The sequence below is a fragment of the Schistocerca nitens genome, chromosome 6 (assembly GCF_023898315.1).
Source record: "Schistocerca nitens isolate TAMUIC-IGC-003100 chromosome 6, iqSchNite1.1, whole genome shotgun sequence".
In the NCBI taxonomy this organism is placed as follows: domain Eukaryota; kingdom Metazoa; phylum Arthropoda; class Insecta; order Orthoptera; family Acrididae; genus Schistocerca; species Schistocerca nitens.
Genome location: NC_064619.1, coordinates 294,333,835 through 294,357,776, shown reverse-complemented (window position 1 = coordinate 294,357,776; position 23,942 = coordinate 294,333,835). Strand labels below are relative to the sequence as shown.

Below are 23,942 nucleotides of genomic sequence, written 5' to 3'. Positions count from 1 at the left end.
CAGATACACCCCCCATTTCCTTTCACGATTCCAGCTGCGGATATGCGGATCTGCGGATCTGTGTCAAATCTCTCTTTGCCCAACAGTGGAATGCCATCTGGGGATCTACTGCTCATAGTAATAAACTCCGCACAATCAAGGAGTCTACTGCATTTTGGGGCACTTTGTTCCGCCCCTCTCGGAAGGAGCACACTGTTTTATGCCGTTTACGCATTAGCTATACTCAGCTCACCCATCGTTTCATCTCGTGTAACGACCCACCCCCACAATGTGGTTGTGGCGCCTGACTGACGATATCTCACATACTGATAGCATGTCCCGTTCTTTCGACTCTTCATGCTAAGTATAGACTTCCGGCTTTCTTAAATTTAATATTAGCAGACGATCCACCGATGGTTGACCTGGTCCTCGGTTTCCTTCGTGAAAGTGGTTTTTATTTCCAGGTATAATGTTCTCCTTTAGTCTTGGAGCAGGGCCTGGTTGGTTGTGGTTGGGACTCTTTTTGCAGTCTTCATGATCTGTGACCCCATGACCGCCCATCCCCCTTTTTTCCAGTTTTTAGATTTGGTCTCACTTTATGCTTTTACTATGTGTGTTTAATGTTCATTCTTCTATACTTTGAATCCTCTGACTTATTATGTCCACTTTTAGCAGACCCTCTTTCTTATGTAACCCACTTTGGAATCGCGGGACTGATGAACTCGCCGTTTGGTCCCATACTTTCTGAGTTAATTAATCAATCAATCAAGAATGGGCATGGAGCACCATGTCTGTCAAAACCAGCGTTGTGGAATGGTGCGACAAGTTCCGTGCTGCTTCTTGATAACGCACGTCCCCATATAGCAAATATAGCGACGCAGTCTCAAGTGGGAGACACTCGAGCACGCGCTCTGTAATCCTGATCTGTCCCCACGTGATCATGACGGCTTCGGTCCCTTAAAATCCCTTTGAGGGTAGAAGATTCCTGTCCAACGGGGATGTGCGGCAGGTAGTTACCGGCCTCTCCACACAGCAGGACACGATGTTTTACCAAACATCCATCTTCAAGCTGGCGTCGGTGGGATTATTGCCTCAGTGCTCACGGCGATTTCGCCTGACTGTTATAAAGATTCTTGACTGTATTGCCTTCCAACGGAAACTTTTTGATTGCCCCTCACACATAAATGACAAGCGTTCAGTCAACAAGAATTGACCTTGGATTACTCTGAAGAGAAATACTGTAGAACACACACACACACACACACACACACACACACACACACACACACACACACACACACACACACACACACCGACACACACACACGCACATTGTGTTCACAGCACTCACACTTCTACTTTAACGTGAATACCTAAGTACGGATTGAAACTGTAGTCACACTTTCAGCAAGAAAACCCCGTCACCAGAAATGTAGATGTAGTAGATAATATGCATGCACATATGCGAATACATAGGCAGACAATGACACGAAGAATTATATGCCTACGGTATTCAGTGGTGATGAAGACATTGTGGAGATAAGACTAGTGCTATTATTGTTGTGGTTCTCAGTCGGAGGACTGGTTTGATGGAGCTCTCCGTGCTAGCATGTCCTCTTTAAGCCTCATCTGCGAATATCTACTGCATCCGACATCAATTTGAACTTGCTGTATTGATCCCTTGGGCTCCCTCTGAAATTGAGCCCTAACACTTTCCTCCATTACCGAAGTAAAAATTCCTTGATGTGTCATATTAACAGATCCCTTCTTTTACTCAGGTTGTGCCATAGATTGCTTTCTTCCCCATTGCGACTCGGTACCTCATCATTAGTTACTCACTCCAGCCACCTAATATTCAACATTCCTCTGCAGCACTATGTTTCAAAAGCCTCTACTCTCTTCTTGTCTGAACTACTCGTTATCCATCTCTCACCTTCGTACAAAAAAAACTTCAGACAGATACCTTCAGAAAAGTCTTCCTGACACTTAAACTTATTCTAAATTCAAAAATTCCTCTTTTTTACAAAAGCTTTTCTTATTATAGCCAGTTTTCAGTTTATATGTTCTCCATTTTGTACGTAATCAGTTGTTTTGCTTCCGAAGTAGCAAAACTCGTGTATTAATATTACTGTCTCAATTTCTAATGTAATTCTCTCAGCGTCAGCTGATTCACTTTGACTACATTTCGTTACCCTTCTGTTGCAGTCCCTCCTATAACCCTCTTTCCGAAGTCCTTTGCAGTCTGACAGAATTACAGGCGGCAAAGTTTTTATTTCTTCTCCCTGAACTCTAATGCTTTTTCCAAATGCCTCCTCGATTTCCTTTAATTCCGACTCACTGTAAGGCGGCATAACGTTCAGAAATAATACGACGTTGGTGAAAAATGGTGATGGTGAATACGAGGATATAGAGACACTAAAATATAAATGGTACCAAAATGAAATATACACCTTTCAAATATTTTCTCACAAAGAATACCATAGCTGCTAACGATGCCCTTAAGTCACGCCACATCAGGGTGTTCAAGTGTCATCGCTGCTGCTTGCAAGAGCCGTTTATTCTTAAGAGGAGAATTCTACAGATTGCCTCTCCTTTCCAATTTTGTTTTGCCGTTTGGAATCCGCGTTTCCTAGTAGAGCATTATAGACACAATCACTCATTGTACGTCAGAGTTTAATTTCGGCTGGAATGCACCGGAACTGCTTTTCCGGCAACTTCCAGGGAATGTTTTTTGAACTCACTGGAACAAGTCGGCACTGGAGATATAAAATGAAGCGATGCGGAGGGGCGTCGGGCGAAGGACTTATGCTGATATCGAGCAGAACTACGGAGCAAAGTGACGCTGCTACTATGACAGCTGGTATCACCTATTGTTTATATTACGTCTTGTAATTTTTTCGTTCTCTTCTTCTTCCCCATCCTCCTTCTCCTCCTCCTCCTCCTCCTCCTCCTCCTCCTTTCTTCGTAGGCTAAAGCCTGTTACTTCAGTACCTAGCAGTCTACCGTGATGTTGTCGCTCCATCTTTCCCTTGGACGGTCAATTTTTCTTTTAGCGGCTGGTAATTTATTTCTTACAATGTTCACAATCTTCCGTTCATCCGTCCTGACTACATTGTTGATCCATTCATGCTTTCTCTTATGTACCAACTCATTAATGGAGTCCACTTTACATCCTTCTAATGTTTTCACTTCTGTCAGTATATTCCTTGTAATCCTTCACAAAATTTTCATTTCCACGATTTCCAAAAGTCGTTTTGTTTTCGGTCTTGTCTGAGCTTTATTCGTCATAATTGGTCTCACTTTTTTTTGTATACTCTTGCCTTTGCATCTTTTCCTATATGCCTGTTTTCCAGATAGTATCATTTAAACATGCTGCCACCTGATTCGTTTCTGCTACTTGTTTTCAAACTCTTTTTCGACATTCTCGCTACTGGACTGGTCAATACCAAGACATTTAAATGTCTTTACCTGTTGAGTAATTTGTCGATCTACTTTCAGTTTGCGTCTAATCGGTTCCAGGTCATACATTTGGTTTTTTGAGTGGATATGACCATATTTAGGTTTTTGGCTGCCAAGTTAAATACATGTAAAAGTTTCTGAAAGGTAACGTCACTGTTTGCCAGCAGTACTGCATCGTTAGCATAAAAAACGATTTTTATTTATTCGTCCCCCAGCCTATATCCACTACCAGCCAGTATCATCATCATCATCATCATCTCGTCCGTGACTATATTAAAGAGTAGCAGGCTATTAACTGCTATGCAGCTAGTTAACCTGTAACTGATATTCGCCTGGATGTAGTTGTTGGAATAAATGTCTTAAATTGTTTCTTTAAGTTGGAAGGAACCCCGCATTTGCAGAGCAGGTTTACCATATCTGGTAGCTGAATACTATCGAAAGCCTTCTGTAAGCCAATAAAACAAAGATAAGCTGATCGGTTGTGTTCAATAGACTTCTCTACAACCAGTCTAAGAATGAATACGGCATGCGTGCCAGACCTATCGAATCTAAAACCACACTGTTCATTTGAAAGGGTTGTAATGCTTTTTTTTTCATATTTTTGTTATGAGTTTAAGAACTAAACTTAGATTTATCCCCCTGTAGTTGGATGGGTTTTTCTTGTACGCTTTTTTGGACATGGGAATTATGATACTAGTTCTCAATTCGTTTGGAATTTTATTAGCGGTTGCAACATTTTAACAAACTTTTTATCGTTTTGATTTTAAGAAATTATGTTTTAAAAGCTTGAATTTCAGGACAGTGTCTTGTAAAAAATGTTTCCCATTGTAAATTTTATAAAAAGTTTCCAAAAATTGAATCTAGTGACATTTATGGGATAGCGATGAGGCAGGGAGGTGTGGGGCGACGGGGGCGGCCGTTGTATGGTTAGAGGTGTGGTCCAGCACCTAAAATTTCATAAATTAAGGACTGCTGTATATATGTGATGGCACTAGCGCAGAAAAAAACTCTGCAGCCACAGGTAATACGTGATGGGCGGTAGATATGTCTATCTTAACTTCAGTCAAATAAAGACACCGAACGAAAGCGCGTCATTATTTACGGTTTCCTTCGTAAGAGACAGATGTTAATGAAGAGATTAATTTCCTGGCCGCGCGGTTGCCGCAGCTAAACATGTATGAATGAGGAGGCGAGAACTATTGTTATGCATTTCATCTCGGAGAAACCAAACAAATATAAGGAGCGGAGTTGCACAGACACGTCCAAAACAAGTGGAAAGGCAGATAAGTCTTATCGGGTGCAATGAGACAGTTATGGGTTGATAAGAAAAGCTCCGCAGGCAGCGGAAGGAACAAATAGCTCAGAACTTTTCTACTTAAATTACATTCTTCTTGAGCCAAAGAATGAACTTCGCCAGGCTCATTCAGAAGACGTTCCAGCAAAACAGAGGTATCGACGTGGAAATTGGATAGCAAACATACTACAAGGCCGTGCTGAGAAGTAATGTCCCCGATTTTTTTTTACTTTGTCCTCAATATCGGTTCAGGTATTAAATGTCATGCACATTACTTGGTCACTTTTCTGCACCACTGATGCAAGTTGCAACGTTGTGCCGCTAGAGGGCTCCGGATTCTATCACGTAACGTGCCGGTGTATGACGTAACTACATCGGTGCGTGAGAAGCATCGGGCTGTAATTGAGAACGTGCATCCAATTGAAATCCATAGAAGAATGAAAGTTCTGCACGGTGGTGGTTGCACCGAAAATTGTAGCGTGCGACGTTGGGCTGTTCGTTTTCATAATGGAGACGGTGGCGCTAACCTCAGTGTGTGTGACAGGGCTCTGAGTGGACGACTGCGCACAGCAGCCGACGAGACTCGTGGCAATCTGGCTGATGAACTCATCAAAGGTGATCGTCGGATAACACACACACAGCTCTCAGGTAAGTGTGGCATAAGAAGAGAGCGTGTACAGGCCATCATCGCAGAACTGCGGTACAGGAAACTGTGCACAGTTGGTGCCTCGAAGCTCACTGCTGACACGAAACACAGAAGATTGGACATTTGTCAATAATTTATTTTCCGTTTTGAGTGTGTGGATGATGGGTTCCTTAACAACGTTCTGATAGATGATGAAAGCTGGGTTCACCATTTTGACCCTGAAGAACATCATCTATGTCGTTTCGCCACAAAGGATCGTTGACGCCAAAAAGGTTGAAGCCCATGCTATCAGCAGGAGAAGTCATGCTCACAAAGTTGTGGGATGTTCAAGGTGTGATGCATTTGGAATTTATGCCTAAAGGGACCACCATAAACCCACATTCATGCACTATGTAATACAAGAGGCGGGATAAAAATTGAAAAAGTTGTTGTGAAAACAATGATTTTAGATTGATTCGTGTTTCAGCGTCTTTTATAGTCCTTCAGTATTCTCTTATGAGACAGATTTTGAAATCAGATTTGAGGTCTTAAGGCGTATCCAGGAGTAGATACAGGCACAGATTTAATTTAGTAATGATGGAGATTACACTGAAGTTAAACAGCATAGGCCGAAAGAATCTGTGGGAAGATCTCGGATACTGAAATACTAAGGAATGATGAGGTGCGTTTGAAGATATCTAAAGCTGTAGATATTGCGACAATGAATATCACAATAGGCACTTCAGTTGAAGAGGAATTGGCATCTCCAAAAATGACAATTACAGATGGTGGACAAAAAACAAAGCTACAAGGGATATAAATGCGAAAAATCTTTGGTAACAGAAGAAATGCTTCAGTTTGATGGGCGAAAGAGGAAGCATAAAAATGTTCAGCAAAAGGCAGGAATGCAGAAATATGTCATTTACGAGCGAAAATAGTAAATACAGCGAAGCCAATACGAAATGGCTGCGGAAATAATGCGAAGAAATCGGAAAATTAATCGTCTTCGGAAGGATTGATTCAGCGTATAGAGAAATAAAGGGGAAATTCTCTAAAATTGAAAGCGATGGCGTCAATACTAAGAGTGCAGTAAGAATTCCGCTGTAAAGTGCAGTGGAGAGAGCAGATACGTCGAAAGGGTACACTGATGACGTCTGTGAAGTGCAGGATGTGTCTGATGATCGAAAATGTGTGTGTGTATGTGTGTTGGCCGGGAGGGGGGGGGGGGAGGAGGAGGGGTTGCCTAAAGATGTCTACACAATGGAATTCTCAAGCCTACAAATGATCAAGATGACCTAACCATTGACGACCTATAACTAGGAATTTCCATAAAACGAAATATCCTGTTTTACTCCACTCTGCATGTAATTTCGAGATTGGCAGAATATATGTTGGACTTTCTTTAGATCGCCCTTACCGCCCTTATTAGACGGATACAGAATTGGCTGATAGTAATTAGCAGCGAGAAACCGAAGACCTTCAACCTGACTGGCACTTTCGGAAAATGCTCAGTGAACAAACAAATGGAACACAACACATTTCCTGCTAGCGTTTTCCTATCCGCCGAACCGGAGTTCGCTTATCATTTATTGAAGGAAGGACAACAGTTACACTGCACTGATCTGCTCTGTGCATCTACACTGCAGCTGAGCATCTTCGAAGTTTATAAAATCATTGCAGGAATTGGCAACTAAACGGCTATTCAAGTGGGTTTGCAGAATTTGTGTGTCTGGAGACATACCATCAGATTTTCGGAAAAGTATCCTCGTAGTCTCGAAGATAACAAATTTAGATAAGATTCTCTGACACTGCTATCCTCAGTGAAAGTGAAGATCTGTAGGATCCACTGAATTAAATGAACATGCATCGAGAATAAATCGAAATAAGTAACGAGGAGTAGCTAAATTTAATACCAAAATTGGGGCCAATGAAGTACATAGAATGAAGGAATTCTGTTACTCTGAAAGCAAAATAACGCATGACAGACGAAACAAGGATGACATAAAAAGCAGCCTGACACAGGCACCTACTTGAGTGTGAGAACTGACCATGAGAAGTTAATCACAGGCAAAACGGGCGTTCATGGCCAAAATATGTCTATTAGTGTCAAACATTGGTCTTCATCTGAGGAAGAATTTTTTGATAATGTAGATTTGGAACACAGCATTATGAAGAAGTGAGTCATGGAAAGCCAATAAAGAATAAAATGGAAGCATTTGAGATGAAAATCTGGTGAACTGATACGAAATGAAAAGGTGAGGAGAGGAACATTCGGAAAATAGTGGTAAGAAGGGATATAATGGTAGGACATGTGTTAAGACATCAAGGAACAAAATCAGTGGTGCTTGAGGGATTTGCAGAGGACAAAAACTGCAAGGGAAGTCTCAAATTGAAATATGTACAACAATTAATTGACGTTGAGCGCAAGTGCTACTCCGATATGAAGAGGTTGGCATAGTAGCGTAAATCACCAGTTACAAGACTGATGACAAAAAAATTAAGTGTGTAGATGCGCAGTGAAACATTCTGTTGTCTTCATGACTTAAGTTTTGACACTCTCCAACCAGCACTCGCAAGTGCATGAACAATGATATCGAATAAGAAACACCATCGCTCTAAATCGATAATGTCATTGGTTATTAAGAAATTACTTGCTGTACTTAGTTTTTCGTAATTTTAAAGGAGGAACAGCCATCAAATTGTATTTCGTCTACTAGTATTTGTTTATTATTAACTTGTTTTTGTTTATTACGTCACCATCAGGGGAACTTGTGAATAGTTCCAACTAAGGTATTAGCGTATAAGAAATCAAACACTGAAAGCTAAAAGGTAAAGGTGGTATGACCTGAACAGTACTTCTGATTCTGAAATTAGATAGGAAATGTCGAATCAGTTTCTCATTACTTACATTATGTTGCAGATATGCCGCAATAGTTGATAGCTTTTACTTATTACAGCGTTTCATAACTGTTTACGGAACGAAAGTTAGAGTAGCCACTTAACGATGAACATATTTTAATACAAATATTGCATGACCTTTGATTGCAAATTACAGATTGACACAGGCTATACTTTTTAAATTTTTCGTTTCTTAGACTATGGAGACACAGGTCGCTATATATTCTGCAGGATAACGGTAACCTAATGGCGCTTTATGTCAAAATATTAATATACAGTTTACGGAATGTTTGGTTTAAAAACAATAAATGCATAAACATTCTATTAAAATACACAGCTTCAACAAATGAAGTAAGAAGAAAAACTAGACATTATAAGGGAGGAAAAGTGTGAAAGACTTAGAAATTATTCGCCAAAATATGAATTCCAATAGCAAAGTTAATGACCATAAATTGTAATAGACTTACCCGGAATTTATGAATACTTCAAAAGGAAATCTGGGCACTCCAATAGGAGTTATTATCTCTACCTATTGGCTTTATAACAACAACGAGAAATTTTCAAATACGTATGTGTCACATGTTCGGTTAGGGAAACGCACCAATACACATTACATTGTGCTGTCATGGGTCACAGAATTCCCCACAGTGAATGGCGTGCTGTAGTTGTAACAATTAAGCAGCGGTCCTCCGTGTAGACATCGACATATGAGCGAGCGAGTGGGTGAGTTCATGTGATGTAGCAGATCCACCAACCCTCACATCACATACAGCATAAGTAACCTAGTAGAATTGCAGCCGGAGCTCACATATTTCTACACTAAAATAATGGTGTGTGAAGAAAAATACATCTTGTGCTGAATCATTTCCACCTTACACTTAATCCGTTTGAAATTCAAGCACCACCAGTTCGTATATTCACATTTTGTATGCACTCGGTAGCGACGGCCGTCCTTGAGAAGACGCTGCTTTCCTTACGTTGTTGTGATTATTTCCATTACTAAGAGTGTATAAATCTCAAGTAGCTTAGGCCTAGTGAACGACAATGCGCACCACAGCTAAAGCATCACTTTTTCGAAACGCTGTAATTGTCTCCCATTGCGACATAGAAGTTTTAAATTCGTCTCGAATTTACCTACAACCTTTCCCTGTAATGGTGCAGAAGCGTGGCGCCCTCGGCGACACTTCAATTAGCTGTGTGTTGACACATGCAGAAAAAAAGGCCAGAACTCAGAAGTTCATGTGAGGTGTAAGGTGGGTTAATGACGTCACATTGCCACCACATTTCATATCGCCAATGTGTACGTGACAAATGATTTGAAGCTCATTAGACCCTCCCTTACCCACATTTCACCCTTCTTTTGACGCCTCCGCGATGGAGGTCGGAACCGCGACGCCCAGCATTTAAATTACGCGGTTTTCTAATAGATTGCCTAAGAAAACATTTCACACACACCTCATCTCAGAATCGACACGAAAAGGCCTTAGGAGGTACTATATAGCCCTTGACTGGAACCAGCCATTCCTTTGTGGTATTGATTTCCCTTACATTTCGCAGTCGAAAACGACAGCAGTTTAACGAGTAACAGGACGGCGTTCTTGACAACCTCGGACACTGCTGGCACCCTGTGGACGATTCAACCACTCTCTAAGGAAATCGTGGGCCAGCAGTCCCACTGAACGTGATCGGACCCTCTTTGGAGTGCAGTGTGACCGCAGTTTTTGCTCTGGAGTACAGCGTGGAACCACTGGGGACCGTTCAATAGCATTCGATGAAATCTGAACGTTATCCGAAGCAGCAAAAGGTGCTTATGCTTTTTCAGTCCTCGCATCTGGAGTCCTGCTGTGGTGTGATGACGAACATATGCGACACGGACACATGCGTGAATAAAACGGCGAACGGTCCCTCTAAGATCCCCTAGTTCGCCAACACGCTTGGTACCACTCGTCCATTTTTGTTGAGCATTTTCAAAATGTACCTGTACAGAGACAAACTAAACTAGTCCTTGTCGCTTGCAGGCGAGCTACGCTGCCAGTCTTGCGCCGGCTAGTAGGCATGCGTAATCGAAGGGGTGTAAAGGTGTTGCCTGTCCTCAGGTGCCCAGGACTCCGCCACAGTTTCTCTGTACAGGTACATTTTTAAAGGTTCTACGAAAATGAACAAGTGGCACCGAATGTGATGGCGAACTGAGGGATGTTAGAGGGACCGTTTGCTATTTTATTCACGCTTGTTTCAATGTTGCACCCTTCCCTGATCCCATCAGAGGTAAGTGCAAAACAGGAGGGCTGAAAAAGCATTCGGAATGCGTTCAGATTTCATAGATTGGTTTTGAACGCTCCCTAGTGGTTCCAAAGTGCACACAAGTGTGTGTGTGTGTGTGTGTGTGTGTGTGTGTGTGTGTGTGTGTGTGTGTGTGTGTGTGTAGCGAAGCAAGGTAGACTATTACAATGACATCTGATCTGGACGGCCACTAAGAGGGAAGTCCAGAAAAGATCGGCGGATCATAGAAACAACGGGATGAGCAAATCTCTCTCTAACACACTAAAAGCGGGGACCTAAGAGCTTAGGTAGAAGTGAAGACAAAACGCAAAATCGTAAAACACGTGCCACATCAGCTCATTATCACCTAAAATTTGAGGGCAGGTCTGTCGCTAAACCAGCTTGAACCCTCTCGTCGTTATATAAAATATAGTCGGTTAAAATGTGGCGAACCGTAAACAGCACACCACACGCACCACAAACAGGCGATTCTTCACGTCTGAGAAGGAAGCCATGGCTCAGGGGGCTGTATCCTATCCGAAGTCGCGTTAAACAGACTTGACCAGTTCGAATTGGACGGAAGGAGGGGCGCCACATCCTCACAGTCGCTTTTATTGATCGTAACTTATTTTCCGTCACGCCCAGCCGCTCTTCCTTCCATAGACGCATGACGTGCTCACAAGAAGAAAAATTACTGTCGCACTGGACTACAAAGAGATGCAGCCCCACAAAATCCTTAGAGAGGGGTTGAAACGGCGAGTAGTGTCGGCAGCGTCCAAGGTTCCCAAGACCGCCGTCCTGCTGCTCGTCGCACTGAGAACTATCGAAATGTGTGAGAATGATCGTTCCAAGAAGAAGAGTGATTTCATTGACGCAGTTTATGCATCTCCCTGAGGCCTTCCCGAAGTGATTCTGAGCAGGGATGTGTGTGAAATGGTTTTCTTCAGCCACCAATAAGAAAACTGCGTGATTTCAACGCTGAGCGTAGAGGGGCTGGGGTTGTGACGACATTCCAATTGTGTGACAAATCCGTGGTGACGTTGGAGAGAATTGTGCTGAAGTTTAGTGCCAGTGTAACGTCATTAGCCCACCTTACACACACGTCAACTTCTGAGCTCTGGCCTTTTTTCGTCGTGTCAGCATCTTGCTGTTTGAAACGTCGCCGGGCTCGAGGGTGACTTCGCAGGCAGCCACGCTTTTGCACCATTGCAGGTCAAGGTTTTAGGCATCTTTGAGTCAAATTTCAAACTTCTAAGTCGCATTGGGAGACGATTACAGCGTTTCGAAAAAGTGATGCTTTAGCTGTGGTGCGCATTGTCGTTCACTAGGCCTAAGCTACTTGAGATTTATACACTCTTAGTAATGGAAATACGAGGCGCGGCTAGAAAAAAACCGGACTGATGCTGGAAAAAACATTTATTTACAATTATTTACAATTTCATGTTATCTCCTTCAATGTACTCTCCTCCTCGGTCTCTACACCGCTCCATACGAATTTTCCACTGTTCATAGCAATGCTGCAGATCATTTTCGGTAAGTCCATACATTACTTCCGTCGCTTTTTCTTTTACTGCTTCAACAGTCTCAAATCTAGTTCCTTTCAAAGCTGACTTGACTTTAGCGAAAAGAAAAAAGTCACAGGGGGCCAAATCAGGTGGTAGGGTGGATGATCTAAGATGGGAATGTTGTGTTTTGCCAAAAACGTCTTCACTGACAACGCACTGTGAGCTGGGGCATTGTCTTGGTGAAGGATCCATGACTTTTTTCTCCACAAATCGTTCCGTTTTCTCCGTACTCGCTCACGTAGGGTAGCCAGGACGCTAATGTAGTAATGCTGATTCACTGTTTGTCCCTCTGGTACCCAATCAATGTGCACAATACCTTTGATGTCAAAAAAAAAAACAATCATCATTGCCTTGAATTTCGATTTTGACATTCGTGCTTTTTTTTGTCGTGGAGAACCAGGAGTTTTCCAATGCATCAATTGGCGTTTAGTTTCGGGATCGTAAGTAAAAAACCACGATTCATCGCAAATAATAACATTTTGTAAGAAGGTGGGATCTCTTTCAATGTTTTCCAGGATGTCAGAACAAATCATTCTTCGGCGTTCCTTCTGTTCAATTGTGTGACACTTTGGAACCATTTTTGAACAGACTTTGTTCATGTTGAAACTTTCATGAAGAATCTGCCTAACACTTTCCTTGTCAACTCCTGTTAACTCAGACACTGCTCTGATTGTTAAACGGCGATCTTGTCGAACAAGTTTACCGATTTTTTCAATGTTTGCATCAGTTTTTGCTGACAATGGTCTGCCAGTACGAGTGTCATCACTGGTGTCTTCGCGGCCATCTTTAAATCGTTTAAACCACTCAAACACTTGTGTTCGCGATAAACAATCATCGCCGTACACTTGTTGTAACATTACAAACGTTTCACTTGCAGATTTTCCTAGTTTGAAACAAAATTTGATGTTAACACGCTGTTCTTTCTGTACACTCAAGATTTTCCGACGCACAGACAAAACGTCAACTACTTAAAACAGACGCCACGGGCAGACTGAGTGCAGGAGGCAGATGAAACTCGAGCAGTAGGCGCAGCGAGAGTCACGTGACAGGCCACGCGACTTTCAGCCTTATTGCATTCGTTTTATTGTTTCACCAGTACTAGTCCGGTTTTTTTCCAGCCACACCTCGTAATCACAACAACGTAAGGACAGCAGCGTCTTCTCAAGGATGGCCGTGGCTACCGAGTGCATACAAAATGTAAATATACGAACTAGTGGTGCGTGAATTTCAAACGGATTAAGTGTGAGGTGGAAATGATTCTGACACAAGATCCAAGTAGTCCTTGAATTGTTGTGTAGTGTACACGGAAGTGAAGGCTGTCGGCGAGGGCACTGCCTGGCAGACGTTGACAACACATCCGCTGCTGATGGATGACTGGCGTAAATCAGCGGCCCCTGGGGGGACTCCGATTAGAAAATCCACGGTGCAGAACTGGTTGGTTGGTTGGTTGGTTGGTTGGTTGGCCGGAAGTCCCAAGGTATCAGCGATACTTACATTATAAGGGAAAGACCATGCTCTCAAATCCAACGTAGCCCTTTCTTAATGGGCTCAGAACACGGTCTACTTGCTTCTGATGAAACAGAAAAAAACATTAAAGTATGAGAACATCGTTATAGTTATGCATGTTTCTTTGAAATGACATTAATACGAGCTGCAGCTCTTAATGCGGAATCCCAAATACACAACTCCACTGAACATACTTGTCCAGGGTAACAGGTCTTCTAATCAATTTTATGTCTTAGGTGATGTTGACTTTATAAACAAGAACTTTGAGTAATGTTCATTTATTATTGGTGTGTGCAAAAACAGTAATGCTACTGAAAAGTAATGAAACATCTCTCTGCGTCAGTGTTGCATACAGCACCATCTTTCAAAACATTTACATCTGTACCTGTCAGAGCGTCAAATAGTTACTTACGTCAGTGTTGTAGCAGGACTGCCCACAATTGTCGTCTTGGGCTGACGCTACTTCGGTTACTCTGATGTCGCCAGCAGGCCCTACGTCACAATTATAGCATATCTTACACATTAAGTTTTATTATTTTGAATTATGCTGATGACCAATCAAACGGATAATTCCACGCATCCAAAAGACTTAGAAGTTGCTCACAAACTGCCAGATCTGTCTACATGCAAATAATATTAATAAATAAGGGATCGATCAAAAAGTTTCCGTTAGAAGGCTATACAATCCAGAATAGATATGCCAAACAGGCAAAATCGCCATGTGCATTAAGGAAATAGTCCCACCGGTGACCAGGTTGAAGATATCCGTTTGGTAAAACACCATGAAACGCTGCGTGAAGTCGTCCCCAGCTGCCTGCTGTACATCCTCATCCGACAGGAATCGTCGATCCTTCAACGCCTTTTGTAAGAGACTGAAGCGGTTATAATCGCATGGAGAGAGATCAGCACTTTAGTGCGGGTGCATGATTCTCTCTCCATTGAGGTGGCGTAGCTTCTACATTACGACATTTGCGATATGGAGACGCTCGTTACCATGAAACAACAGCACCCTTTTCGCAGTTTTCTCGGATATTTCGGCTTAATTGTGCGCCATAACTTGTCCAGAGTTGCGCGATACCGTTTCTCAGTGATGGTCACACCAGGTTCCTTGAAATCAATAAGCATTGGGTCCCGGTAATCAAAGAACAGTTTGAAGATTGCCTTTCCAGTAGATGACTGGCTCTTGAACCATATCGCAGCTGTGAATTTCGGCATACATGCTGCCCCACACATTGTTCATTTTGCGTTGGATGTCTACCTGTTTTTGTGCTACGGCAGTTAAGAAAAGGATAACAGTACGTTGGTCCTGTTTGGATGCATCTGGTAATGAGGTCGCCGTATTTCACGTTTCCGCGTTTACTGCACGCACGATAGAAAGACGCGAATGCCACACTAAGCCCTTGTCTAGATGTCTGTTATATAACTGCATCGGAGACGCTCTACATTGCTTATATGCTTCAGCAACGCCCTCAAACTAACTTTTTCGATCGTCCCCTTACACATTGATTTAACAGGTTGGAAACGATATGGAAGAGCTGAAAACATACAAAAACAAAAATTACTAGAAGAATATTAAAATAAAAATAAAAGGAGATATTGTTGTGATGCATTTCAAACGATTCCCTTTGATCAGAGGATTACGAAACTGAAATTGGATTTTATCTAGACAAACTATTAAGAGTTGTCCCTGAATCTTTATCGGTATTTTAAGCAATTAATAGAAATAAAATATCTTTTAAGGAAACTAGTTTTCAGAATCGATGAATTTTGATCTTGGGCTTAGACTGAAGAATCTCACTCAATTCAAACGGCTAGTCTAAACATGTGCCAAAATTAAAATGAGCATTGCTCGAACATCGGGCTTTGCAGAATTAGTTCATTGAAGTAGGCCTCCACAAAACCTATTATGTCACTGCGAATAAGAGGTGGTTGTGACTTCCAATACATGTTAATAAAACAGAGGCTAATTTCTAAAAGAGAAAATAAAAGCGAAAACTTGAACTACACGAAGAAAGCCAATGACGGAAACAGAAGCAAGAAGATCTATTTGGAAAGGGACGGATAATTTGAAACAATTTTATGTTGCGGCCGTGAATGTCTATTATGCTATATCAGAAGCAAGACTTATTACTTAAAATTATGTTCTTTTCGAAGAAAAGGCTAGGTCAGGACCTAGCAACCGATCGATTTACGATAAGAGCGGCGAGTTCAATAAAACTGTATTATCAACTGCATTTGCTACAGAGGACTGCTAAAATATAATGGACGACAAAGTACGAAATAACAAATTACCAGAAACACCTGATAACGAGAGAAGACTATGGAAAGCACCTCAGTGGGATGTATGACACGGAATCCATGTACAGCTAATTTGTCGCTGGAATGTGGAAAATTATGGGAACAGATCATCCTCAAAGAATACTAAAATAGAACCAAATGCGAAAGTCAGTGACGCAGCGACTTTCAGCGTAAGTGGACAGCAGATAAGAGATTTATCAGGGCAGGAAGACTGATAGATTGATAAAAGCAGATGGGTGTATTTAGCTTAAGAAAAAACAGCTCCTGACTGTCAGCTGCAGAGACTTCGTTTTAGCTTGACATGGAACCGCAAATATTGCCAGACACATTCCCAGCTGTGTCGTTGCTTCATTTATTCTGGACCTGTTGGCAGTTGAGTTCAAACGAATATTATTGGTACTAGTCAGATAACAAGATTCGCGCATATTGTACAGTTATAAAATTACTCTGAAAGGTGCAGTGTTCAAGTATCTGCGTATCACATGTCGGATCCCTAGTACACAAGCTTTGCCGCAAACAAGTTAGTGAATTTAAATTTGATGATCTGGCAGTGAAAACGCAGTACCCCTCAAGCCTAGCCATCTTTCAGAGAGGGTATTAACCCTATGGCAAGTTGTATGAAGCATCTTCACACGTCAGTCACATGACACATAATACTACCAGTGTCAGTTTCCAAAGCTCGAAAGACAGTGTATTCTCATAGATTTTCAAACATATTTGACCGTTAAGTTGTTCTGCAAGGCCAATGGTATAAGTAGACAGCCACAGGCAATTCGTGCCCAGTGATGCTGAACATCATTAATTCGACATTTGCACTACTGCACCTAGATTTGCTGTATATCTGTTTAGGTATCAGTGAAGTTTGCAATTGAAGAAGAATTTGATTAAGAGGATATCTTTGATTACCTGCTAATTGGCGAAGTGACCGTTGGAGGCATACCGATACTGTTGAGCTGAACAGGAGACATGAAAAAGAGGTTGGTTTTGGGACGAGATGTCGTCTGTGTGTCGAGTGGTATTACTTAACAGATTCATTAAATACTCTCGTTCACCCGGTGCTGTGATAACGATTTTCGCTGTCTATTGAAAGTGAGCGAATGAAGGCCAAACCTCCAATCTGTAGGAATATAGCGCTGCCACCTTAACAGCTTCTGCGTCGCACATTGGCGCAGAACTGTAGTCTGTCAGTAGATGAGAGACGTGCTATACTAATTATTATGATGAATTCCAGTTCTCACAAAGATAAAAGTTCGTAATTTAACGTCTCGGCGAAAACGAAGTCATCAAAGACGTCGCATGGTGTCTTGTAGAACGAGGATGACACTGGAAATCAGCCATGCCAGGTTACCCTTCCAACATAGGAAATACTGAATCAGCATAGCTGAACGGAGTTTTGAAGCGTACTGCTTCCAAATATGAGGTTTTAACGGTTATGTAAGGATCTTTGTCAGGAAACAATTGTCTGGCATCTTCTTCAACAATTTCGCTTGAGCATAACATCTTCAAATGTATAGACAGTACCTTGTAGATCGAACTAACCGCTCTTTACTGCTGTAGTTTCAGAAGTAACAATACGCCCTGTTGAACGTAATGGCCAGTGGAATTTACAGACCGACTTTCCTGTGTGTTTTCAATGATGTTGCTTTGAAGAGTAAGTAATTGGACTGTTATCAAGCACAAATTTTGTGAACTTCGTTGTTACGAGATGTTTCGGCATTACTTCTCGGAGAAGACGGCTGACACGCTTTTGAATGCCCCAGAGGCGTATTTTCCAAGAAATACACTGTTTTTAGTGATCTGGCACTCTGAAAACACTGCATTCTTTCGGGTACAGCCTTGCAAATACTACAGTGGCTGCTTGTAAACGTGACGTCGGTGCCTCCGCTGGGTGTTTCAGGAGATAAGACATACGTTTAAGACTTGTGGAAGTCCACCGTCCTCGCGCCCTTGGGAGAGCGGCTGATGATATAAATAAAGAAAACGAACCACCACAGCCGTATCGTCAAATTTATTGCAAACGACTAGTTTCGGCACAACGCTTACGCCAACTTCAGGTCTACTATAAACCAAAGGAGTACTTTCATTCCTTGATCCAAGTACCTTTAGAACACGTGTAACGCTAGTTGTGGATATGGACATGTCGTCACAGTAGTGGCAACAAGTTATAGAGTATAGACTCCTGATACATGAAATCCACGACAACAAGTATTACATAAGTTCTACGGTATATGGGCCAAGGAATGAAAGTTCTCTTTTGGTTTATAGTACACTATCTCTTATTTCCGAGGAGCAACTATTGAAATCTACCGAGAATGGTACAAATGCAGATGACAGAGAATTGACATGTTCCTTGTTATTCTTTTGATGCCGATTACCATGCTGAAAACATGGCAATGCGTTTTACAGCTCGTTTACGTTCACGGTGCTAATTGGAATTGGTGTCCACTGCGCACACAAGTATTTAAAACGTGAATGAACAATTGCTCCTTTCTTTGCACTTTTTGTCTGTTTGACTTCACTCTCTAACGAACCTAGCAAACAATCTTGTGAGCAAAGATGCCCACGCCCCATGCTGACCGCCGAGATAAGTTTCGTTGTGGCTTTGCACTTGCTGTGCGTGTCGCAAAAATACGTTCCAGATCTAATAGCACTCTGACAGCAAATTGTGCAGGTATTGCATATAACATGCTGCGTGTGCTAAACATAGTGTTGACTCCTCGAAATGGCCATTGGTACATTACCTCTCCATGTATGTCAACTTCCTCATACAATGTCTAGTATACATCCCTGGTGTTACTTTCCCGCTAATGTCCACCAGACTTCAAAGTGTGAAGGAGAGCTACAGGTGTAGAGCTACGTATCTGTCGGCTGCACCCACGTAAAGATAAACAGCGGGTACAGCGCCGGAGGCTCTAAGAGCTGGGAGGCTGGCGGTCGGTGACGGCCGCTAGGAGCGCGGCAGTCGGCTGGGCAGTAGCCATCAGCCGCTGGGCGGCAGCAGCGTCGCGGAAACCAGTGGCTGCTGCGGCACACTCAGTAGTCGGCGCTCACAGATCCAATGTACGTCTGCGCGGAGCCTGTGGAGGGAATGAAGCTGGAGGACGTGTTCTTACAGTTCGCCGGTGAGTAGTTCCGGCGCAACCCGCAGTACCTCTCCCGTCCAGACCCACTTCTCTTCGGAGCGGGTGTTCCTACCTGCTGTCCCTTGGCATATCGGCTCAAAGACTGCGTCCGAGAAGCTACTTTTTTCTTCTGTGGCTCTCCAGTAATTATGGATATTGGTCGAGCTGCCTAGGAACTGTAAACTGCGCACTAAATATTCAAAATTAATTAAGCAATGTTTAATACTAAATTTTTTCGTGTGAATCCTTCTGGGTGTGGGCACTCATTCACAACAGTGCCTCGTGCGAAAGGGGCAGTACCTATTTTGCGCTTTACCATACGTGTCTGTCACCGCCTAACAAGCAGGTTTCCCAGAGGTCCTGCACGCTTAACCCATTGCACGTAACTGACACTGCCATTAGTTCCGTCACATTGAATATTGAGCCTTGCTTCCTTTACTGACAGGTAAACGATTCTTTATATGTTCGTCGATGTCAGCGTCTACCAAACTGTTTTACTGTGCTTAAAAACTGTCAAGGACATGGTTTTGTAACGAGTGTGATGCAGAAACTGAGGCGACAGCTTTTGGTACCTATTAAAAAAAAGATACCCAAATATTCAGAGCTACTTAAGCAACCGCAATGCAGATGCTAAGCTTTTATAGCATCGTCTGTTAGCGAAATACTACCGTAGTAAGAATTGTTTTGTTAACTGTAATCCTTTTCGTAAAAGGGCTAAATATTGAAATTTTTTTGCCATCACGACGTGTAACTGTTAAGAATAAAAGATATTGAGACAAATACGAACTCTGAACATTCATTTTCTAATACAATAAGTTGAGCTACTGGCGTACCTTATTTTAAACGTGTTTCTTTTTTATTCATAGGCTACAGTTTATATCGTCTAATAATTCCTTACCTCGAAACACTCGGAGATGACATACAGGATAACATAAAAGTGAAGCAGCATGTAAGCTCTTACAGAAGTGTTTCGGCACTGCTCGTATAACAGTGCCGAAGCGATGCTGCTCATGGCAAACAAAAAAAAATCTTGAAAGAGGCCAAACTAGAATTTTTCTAAGAGTATAGCAAAAGAAAGCTACCAAAATTCCGATAAATCAGTTGCTTTTGCATTTAACGAATAGAAGGGGAAAATACATGCGTACGAAACCTGGGCATTAATTTAAATATTTTCAGTGCCCAACATGTTATAACTGACAGAAATACATGTAGTACGCATAAGCACCGTTTTCAAGTAATTTCAGGTAACTAATTTCTTGGAGGAAAAATGGCTTGCCTCGTCTGAGGAGAAAAAAAGACAGTCTCTCAGCAGACGACTTCTTTAATTCTCTGAGGAATAAATGCAATCGAACTCTCTTATTAATCTGCCTTTCTTGTTACTATAAAGAACGGTTTCTTCGGTCGCGCTTGTCTTTAAAAAAAACTCTTGGCTAGTGTTTATAAACAGGCTTACGATAACATGTTTGAAAATCAGACGCAACAAGACAGTTACGAAACAACTTCGTTGGAGTTGTTTTTGCCGCCAGTGAGACACTACTTTCTTTCGCACACTAACAATTTACAGCGAAAGAATACGATTTCTAGTCAAGTTATCGTCGCCCTTGTTAGAGTGTGTTGCAATCAAACTTGAACTTCTGTGTGCCGATCATGCTTGTATCCGCCTGAATGAGTCATAGGAAAAAAATTTTGATCCGGTACACAAGCAAAAGCACCAGAAGATACATTTGAAGCAGGAATATCAAAGAAATGAGGAAAACACCAGTCTTTACGATAGTGTTTTGTCAGAGGGGTCTGAACAAATGTGACCTCAACTGTTTCGAACGTGCCTTATTTCCATCGAGAAGACATCTAAAAATGTTAAGGTTTGTAAACCAAAATTTTTATTTCATTTGAGAATTCATACTTCCAAAGCATTTTTCATTCATTAAATTGGCAAAGTCTTTGAATAGATCATTACTGCACTGGACAGGAATTTTTAGGCGTTATTTTGTAATAAAGACAGATGTTTCGATGTACAAACGTCCAGCATTGAAACATAAATGCATATCAAGCCAGTTTAAACTCTGAGCCAAACGTTGTTAGTGACGTACTAGGAAGCACTTCCCACCCAATTCGATTGGAGAATTACAGGTACACTTCAAATGTCGATCAAGTTACACTGCCTATACATAAACAAATACACTACCGCATACTTTTTTCCTGCCTGGACTTATTTGTTTAAAAAAGTTCCCATTCCCCTGTCCTGAGGAGGAAATTCCGGAGGTTTCCTTTGGTTGTAAGAGAGGTGCTTCCCCCCGCCCCAATATTTCCAATTGGGACTCCCTCTGCCGCAATACTAGATCACCTATTCTTTCGCTGAAAAGTTCCTCCTCTACTACGGGTCATTACACGATCTGCAAGCCCTATCTAGAGAAACCTTCCCAGTTATCCACTTCGTGTCGATACATATCAATGCCCCACCGTAGTCTATCATTTTTTCCTCTTTCTTCACTCCGTAGCTCGCATGCTCACACATGACATTCAGTTTCTATTACACAGATGTGGTTTTAAGGCCGCAGGTGTTCTACATAATCTCCCCCACTTACAACGCACACAAAGTTCATGCAACCATGTCAAACTGTCAGGAAAGTCTCTCTTTCGGGTGCTGTTCACTCATTCGCACTCTGTCGTTTTGTGCTAGGTTCGTATTGTTAACACAAAGTCTCGTGATCAACAATGATTCCTTCCAGAAAAGAAATTCCCGCGTTTTTCACTACAGTCAATTGCAGCAAAGGTCCAGACGACGTAGTTTTTGTTCAATGGCCAGTCTGTGTTGGGACAAAAACTTTGCTCTTCCCTCTTTTTCAAAATGGCTCTGAGCACTATGGGACTCAACTGCTGAGGTCATTAGTCCCCTAGAACTTAGAACTAGTTAAACCTAACTAACCTAAGGACATCACAAACATCCATGCCCGAGGCAGGATTCGAACCTGCGACCGTAGCGGTCTTGCGGTTCCAGACTGCAGCGCCTTTAACCGCACGGCCACTTCGGCCGGCTCTTTTTCAAAACATTCTGGAAAATGACTTGAACAGACGATCAGAAAAATTAGAGCTAATACAGAGGCTTACCAACAGGCAGTCTTTCCAAGCGCCATTCGCGAGTGAAACAGAGAAAGGGGGTCAGTTATTGCTATCAGCAGTACCATCCGCCACACATCGTTAGGTGACTTGCGGCGCATGATGTAGATGAGAGATGTTCGGTTTGTTGCTCCTTTGCGATTTGTGGCAAAAGACCATTGACAAACAACGGCCTCACATGGACTATTCAAGACTATCTGCTCACAGTCGACTGGACGAATGCTCATCTGTTGTTTACAGTTGTTAGTTCAAGCTGCCACCGTAGTTACTGCGATGACGTCACTTACACACCAGGATCAAAATCAATCTCGAAACTTCTTAGATGAGTAGTGTATACAGGGTAATGCAGCTGCCCCTTACCTACGGATTTTATGCAACCTGCAACACCTTCAAATATCTCGTGCAAGATTTTCACATTCTTTCGCTTGCTCCCTGCGAGCTTAGTCCCACAGAAAAAATGAGCAGGGCCTGTTTTTAGAAAATTTAGTGTAGTTAAAGTCTGTGCAGGGATAAGTTTTCTCTAGAGACCGTATTTTTCGAATTATTCAAGAAAAACCTACAAAAGTGGCCTTCGAACAAGTTTTTCTAGAATAACTCGAAAACCATGGTCTATAGCAAAAACGTATACCAGTAAAAAATGTGATTACATTAAAGAATCTATTAAAAGGTCTTGTTCATATTTTTCTATCATACTAACGGTTTGTGCATACAGTACCCGAGAATATAACAATCTCTCCCATAATTTTTGAAAGCATTGCAGGTCGCATAAAACCTGTCGGTAGGGACAGCTGAATCCTCCTATATAAGGCATATAGAGAATCAGGTTCTTTACTATGTGAAATCATAGAGGGCTGACACCTGTAACAGCAGCGCAAAGAAAGAATAGAAGCAATTCATTTAAAAAATGCCGACTTTTTCGTAACTATCTATTAAGTAACAATTACACCCGTCCTTGGTTCGTGAATGGCATGGGTAGTCTTCCCTAAAACCCTTATCTTCCATCTGTATGTCCTGTCGCTCTCGCTCTTATGACTTTACCTCTGCTTTGCCTTCTCGATTTTCACCCATCTCTCACGTTTCTTCCCATTCATTCGTCCGATTTTCGGAGGAAAAGAGTTTGTGCTGTTCACTACTGAAAGCAAGCATTTGTGTTGCAGCCTCCAAATAAAATTTGAGAATTGAGACGTCGAAATTGTAAACATGTAATAGTGTTGAACTGCTCATACAAACTTTTGAGTTTTTGTATTGCTGAGAAGTATGTCTTGAAACTGAACATTCTCTTGTAGTGAAGTACTAAGGAAGCAACCTAAAAAAAACTCTAGAACTGCTGGTACTATGGAACACACATCCTGGAACGCACATCTTCCATCAAGACTCATCTAATAAGTAATCATATGTAAATGATTAGCCTTTCTAAGAAATGGTTTCTGTTAAAGTCAAAGCCCACGAAATAATGAGATTTTTCTCTTACAAAATGAAATCGCAACGGATGTATACATGAATAGTTCCACATAGTATGACATTTCTCGCACTGTGATTATTGCGGTACCGTGGTGACTAAAGGTTTAGAATGTGGGCTTATGTACACGATCTAACAGCTATAATATCAATGAGTTTCATTCTGCATACTATAGAAACAATACATAAGCATGTGTGAACAATAGCCACTTAACTATGTCGGAGTAATTTGTTTAGGAAATAGCACCAAGGCAACACGGTTAAGGCGAAACACTAAAGCATATCACAATAAGAGTATATCTCAACTTCAGAAGGCACGGAGCACGAGAACAACATGAAAACAATGTGTAGATACCGGGTGA

The 23,942-nt window shown here is 41.9% G+C and overlaps 1 protein-coding gene across 6 annotated transcripts in view; it reads left to right on the top strand.

Moving 5' to 3' along the window:
• LOC126263678 (hepatocyte nuclear factor 4-gamma-like) overlaps window positions 1-23,942 on the top strand; it is a 684,513-nt gene that overhangs the window by 442,079 nt on the left and 218,492 nt on the right. The window contains exon 1 of one of the 6 annotated variants that reach the window (XM_049960794.1): window positions 18,924-19,005. The exons of 4 other annotated variants lie outside the window; for them this stretch is intronic. In XM_049960794.1, coding sequence (XP_049816751.1) covers window positions 18,942-19,005 — 64 coding nt within the window. In that variant the 5' untranslated portion in view covers window positions 18,924-18,941. Of the gene's footprint in view, window positions 1-18,923; window positions 19,006-23,942 lie in introns of those variants that run through there. One more of the 6 variants, XM_049960798.1, reaches the window with a different exon arrangement.